This window comes from Rhincodon typus, chromosome 33 (assembly GCF_021869965.1).
Source record: "Rhincodon typus isolate 14 chromosome 33, sRhiTyp1.1, whole genome shotgun sequence".
Lineage (NCBI taxonomy): Eukaryota > Metazoa > Chordata > Chondrichthyes > Orectolobiformes > Rhincodontidae > Rhincodon > Rhincodon typus.
Genome location: NC_063364.1, coordinates 24,175,322 through 24,180,956, shown reverse-complemented (window position 1 = coordinate 24,180,956; position 5,635 = coordinate 24,175,322). Strand labels below are relative to the sequence as shown.

Genomic DNA, 5,635 nt, shown 5'->3' with positions numbered 1-5,635 from the left:
CCCCACCTCTTCGACCTGTCTGTTTCCTCTCCACCTATCCATCTTCTCTCCACCTCCCACTCTCTCCCTATTTATTTCAGAACCCCCTTCCCCTCCCCCTTTTCTGATGAAGGGTCTAGGCCTGAAACGTCAGCCTCTCTGCTCCTATGATGCTGCTTGACCTGCTGTGTTCATCCAGCCCTGCACGTTTGAAATGTATTCTTCACAGTCCCGTAGATGGCAGTGTAGTGAGAGGCTCCTAATGCTTCATCTGTGGCCATCGTTTCCTTTCCTCCTCTGCATTCGGGCCATGGTCAGTGTTTTATAATCGTGCATGTGATTAGTTACAGGCCGGTGTGTGTGTGTGTGTATCATTGACTGTGAGTTTCACATGAACGGACTCCAAAGTCAGGAATCGGAGTTAGACTGATTGGAAACACACGAGGGAAGGTTTTATTCTGCTGACTTACGTATAGTTTGAACTAAGACCCGAGTGAGTATTACAGTTTGGTCTATACATTTGTAACACTTTTTAACTGAGACGCTAAAAATAACTTGGGTTTATAGTGAACTGAATGCATTTTTTTAAAAAAATGAGTTAATTCCCAACTTTTATTTCGGGGGCTGGCGAACGTTGCGGAACTTCACAGCTGCAAATTGCAGTTGTTAGTGCAGTATTCAGATTCGTACGTTTTGCTACTGTAAGGATGTAGCCTCGGGTTTCCAGTTTGCACAGAGGAGGCAAACTCAGTCAGCTTCATCTCTGCCAAGAGAGAGCGATGTGGGCAGAGCGGGCTAGGAGTGACGGGGCTTGTCAATGGATACGGGATTACAGGGACCAGGAAAGGGAATCAGAATTAAAGACGGGCAAGTGAGTGATCAAAACCCGGGGTCTCCCAATGCTTTGGTGCTAATTAAATGCTTTTCAAGCCCCCTTTGCCAAACACATTCACCAAACGCCATTAGGCAAACATGAGGCTTTTACTTTCTTTTTAATAAACTCATACGTTTGGTGTTTAATTTTACATTTGGATACTTTAGGGCGTTTCAAAATAAGGCCTCGTTTAGTCCAAAAATGATGTTGGCAATGTGAAGTATGCTGAGAATTTTACTTATATTTTTGGATATGAGAGACTGGTCAGAGCTTGATTAAAACCCCTGGAATATTCGTGTTTATGAAATCTATCGTAACACCCTGCAGCCCAATAAAACATGAACAGAGATAGTAGGAACTGCCGATGCTGGAGAATCTGAGATAACAAGGTGTAGAGCTGGATGAACACAGCAGGGCAAGCAGCATCATAGGAGCAGGAAGGCTGACGTTTCGGGCCTAGACTCTTCATCAGAAAAACAGGATTTTCTTTGTTGGATCCGCCCCATAGTATATCGATCCCGCCTCCTTACATCGTCCATCATTCTCCGTTATGAAGACATGCAGAAGACTAGCTTGAAGGCATCCCAGGTTGAATCATCCTACCTTATGCTAAGGAATCTTGTCCCACCAGTGTCTGATGGGAATTTGCAAAGTGGAGAATGGCATAGTGTTTGCCCCTGCCCTGATTACACAAGGTTTACCAGCTGATGAGTGGAGTTTGCACTGCGGTCTTTAAGTGAGCGGTCAGGTCAGCACAGTGCCATTATTAATTTATCATTGCTATTTTTAATTTGAACATTGCTGTAAAAGAGACAAGTTTCCCATCTTGCACTTGTCAGGACAAATGCGAGAATGCCAAATTTCAAAAGCACAACAATTTATACTGCAAGTGAAAAGGATGTTGATTAATTCACAATTCTGCTGTTAAATATAACTTTGCATTTGGGCAACCCATGTTGAACAAGGCTTGAGTGCGCTAATAGCTGTACAAACAATCAATTAAGGATAACCAGTCAGTTTCCAATGGCTCATTTATGCTTACAGGAAGCAACGTACATAGGGACCCAATCTGTGCAAAACATGGACTCTGTATTTGCTTGTTGCTTTCTCCATGGCAACATCTCTGCCAACCAGGGACAATTTGCCAACAAATCGGCACCCTTTCCTCCTGCAGCATAAATTATCATTTTGAAAATTGTTGAAACTTCATCACATTATTGTATTTCTCTGAATAAATTCCAAGATGTAAAGCTTTGGTATAATCTTTTGTTTCACGTAATATTTTTAATTGAACTGTTACTTCTCCATATAACAGTAACTGGGTGGGTGGGGCAATAAAACTTGGTGTAGTAGCGAGAGCAATTTTTAAAAAATCATTTTCTGCTTTTATTTTGCTATTTTTCTTTATTTTATTTGAAAGTGGAATGTGTAAAGAATGAAAATCTGTTCACCTTGCTTCTTTTCCCATTTCTTGCACAGTAGGAATGCTGAGAGAGGGATAGAATGAACCATCTTTTATTGAAGAGGACATCTCTGGCAGTATTACTCCCAAAATGGAGGGTCACATTATCAAGATGGGCCAACAGTTGTGCTACACACAACAACAGAAAAGAATGTGCCGGTCACAAGGAAACACAGACCCGTATGAATCCATTAAATATCCAGATGTTGTCCAGTGGTCTCCATCAGCAGATCTTTGGAGATATCCAGGTTGAGTACTCTGATGAGGCAGTCCAGAAGAGCATTGAACACCTCAAATCTCATGACCTCTGGAACCAGGAAACCTCCATCCTGCCCGATGTGGAACTGCAGCTGCCCAAGATGTACGGTAGCAACATTGATGAACACTTTTGTATCCTTGCTCAGAAGCAAAGCCTCCCTTACTTGGAGGCAGCCCATGAACTTGTGCATTGTGACCTCCCTGAAATGCCCACAGAGTGGACCTGGGCAGTTGGCTGGACAAAGTATGATCCGGCTGGACGAACAAACCCTGTGGACTTTCCTGATGACAAGGCACTAGTGTTTGACGTGGAGGTGTGCGCTTCCGAGAGCCAGTGTCCAACATTAGCCGTAGCTGTCTCTCCAAGTCACTGGTAAGAATTTAGACATTGGTGAGAGAGAGGAATTTTATCCTCCCTAGTTAGAAATGAATCCATTTTTGCATATAAATATCAGGATAACGTATCACTAATTAGATACAGAGTAAAGCTCCCTAACCTCCAGACTTGGACATGCTTTATCTCATGACCACTTGCAGTTTCATTGCGAACTTAGTACTAGTTTGTGTACTTTTCTTTGCAAAATGAGTCAGTGGCTATTTGAAGGTAGTTGAAACTTCCCCAGTCACATTGTATTCTTACAATCGATAAAGGCAACTTTAATTCTTATCGATTTTAGGCTTGATGAAACATCAGAATTAATAAATTAAAGACCAGTCCACAGTCCCACCCACTACTTTGGGACCCTTACCAGAAAACAGTGTCATTCATGGTTCCTGCTAGACCACTGACTAGTATCTGGAACTGGATGGGTGATCATATTCCGATTGTCCACTGTAGTTTGCTTACACTCACTGTGTAACCTTGTCCTCTTATCCTTGTCAGAAGATTTGCTGTCGTGGTATGTCACATTAAGCTATGGCTTTATATAACTAACAGTGTAACTTATACTGTGTGAGGTCTCGGTTTGATGGGTGACTGGTCATTTACCACCTAAGCGTTGTCATAGTGTCTTGGATGTTTTATACAGCTTCCTGGTCTCTGCCTCCTGAGCCATTATCCTACTAACATGTTAGGTCCTTCCACCTCATCCACTGTACCTGTTCTTCCTGCGCTTAGTTGAGAGGTCACCCACGTCACACTAGACAGAGTTGATGGATCCTTACTTTGCTTTGAATGGCTACGCTAACAACATAAGAAACAGGAACAGGAGTAGGCCATCTGGTCTGTCAAGCCTGCTGTGCCATTCAGTAAGATCATGGCTGATCTTTTCGTGGACTCAGCTTCACTTGCTCGCTCGCTCACCGTAACCCTTAATTACTTACTGTTCAAAAATCTATCTATTGTTGCCTTAAAGACATTCAATGAGGTAACATCAAAAGCTTCTCTGTGCAAGGAATTCCACAGACTCACAAGCCTTTGGGTGAAGAAGTTCCTCCTCAACTGAGTCCTAAATATGCTCCCCCACACCTTGAACCTATATCCACTAGTGGAAACAACCTCTCTGCTTCTATCATATCTATTCCCTTCAAAATTTTATATGTTTCTACAAGGTCCCTCCTCATTCTTCTAAATTACAATGAATATAGTCCCAGTCTGCTCAACCCCTCCACCACAAGCCAACCCCCTCAACTTTGGAATCAAACTAGTGAACCTCCTCTGCACCCTCCCCACTGCCAGTACATCCTTCCTCAAGCACTGTGGAGGGATCCTTTAGGCTGATGCAGGGATGTGCGACTGATCACTTTGAGAGTTGGAGAATTGTCAGACACTAGTTTCCCCTACCTGTTCCCATTTTGATTTGGTGCACAAGTTGGCAGGGAATCATTTACCTTTCTTGAATATTCCTTGTAATCGAAGAATATACATTTGGTGGAGGTTATGGATTATGGACAGTGTCAATGGTTTTGAATTTGAAGCATGCTACCTTAGAGGAGGGGAAAGTAAAGCTTCAGTTATAATGTTTCATGTGCAAATCCGTTTTGTGTTCAGATCGGATTCTATATTAGTCTTACCTATCTTCAGGTACTCCTGGTGCAGTAAGCGTCTCATTGAGACGCGTTACACATGGTCCAATCAACTGACCCTGACTGATCTCATTCCCCTGGAGACAAGTGCAAATTCCACGCGTCCACGAAGAGATGAATGGCCAGAGAGACTGGTCATTGGCCACAATGTCAGCTATGACAGAGCAAGGGTCAAGGAACAGTACCTTATGAAGGTGAGTCAGCCAGTTGATAAATCTTGTTTGCTAAATTTCCGGTTTGTTTCGTCGTCATCTTCAAATTGAAATGTTGATTGCAAAAGATACTGGCAGGATTCTGCCGAAGGGGCTAAATAAGATACCTGGAGAAGTAAAATCCCAGGTTTGGTTTTGGATAGTCCTAAGCTGTCAAGCTGTGGACTTGGATATTTTACTGATCTCAGTTGTCCGAGTCCAAGGAAGTTTAAACCATTATCCTGCCTTGCTGATCCTGATTGCAATGTGGAAATTGTACACGTGATTGGTGGTGATACACTAATGTGGATTGAGAATTGATTGACAGGCCTTAAATGGAAAGTCGGAATAAATAGGTCATATTCCGAGTGGCAGATGGTGACTAGCAGTGTACCGCAAGGATCAGTGCTCGGGCCCTGGCTATTCACAATACGTATTTAATTACTTGGATCAGGGAACCAAATGCAATATTTTCAAAGATAGTAGGAACTGCAGATGCTGGTGAATCCGAGACAACAAGGTGGAGGGCTGGATGAACACAGCAGGTCAAGCAGCATCATAGGAGCAGAGAGGCTGACGTTTCGGGCCTAGACCCTTCATCAGAAAAGGGGGAGGGGAAGGGGGTTCTGAAAGAAATAGGGAGAGAGTGGGAGGTGGATAGAAGATGGATAGAGGCGAGGAAACAAACAGGTCGAAGAGGTGGGGATAGGGCCAGTAAAGGTGAGTGTAGCTGGGGAGTTAGGGAGGGGATAGGTCAGTCCAGGGAGGACGGACAGGTCAAGGGGGCGGGATGAGGTTAGTCGGTAGGAGATGGAGGTGCGGCTTGAGGTGGGAGGAGGGGATAGG

At 43.7% G+C, this 5,635-nt stretch overlaps 1 protein-coding gene across 2 annotated transcripts in view; it reads left to right on the top strand.

The window, feature by feature from the left end:
- Window positions 1-254: 254 nt before the first annotated feature.
- The window catches only part of polg (polymerase (DNA directed), gamma), a 51,934-nt gene continuing 46,553 nt past the window's right edge, over window positions 255-5,635 (top strand). The window contains exons 1-3 of one of the 2 annotated variants that reach the window (XM_048615863.1): window positions 255-472; window positions 2,336-2,946; window positions 4,597-4,792. In XM_048615863.1, coding sequence (XP_048471820.1) covers window positions 2,357-2,946; window positions 4,597-4,792 — 786 coding nt within the window. In that variant the 5' untranslated portion in view covers window positions 255-472; window positions 2,336-2,356. Of the gene's footprint in view, window positions 473-2,332; window positions 2,947-4,596; window positions 4,793-5,635 lie in introns of both variants that reach the window. The other variant, XM_048615861.1, reaches the window with a different exon arrangement.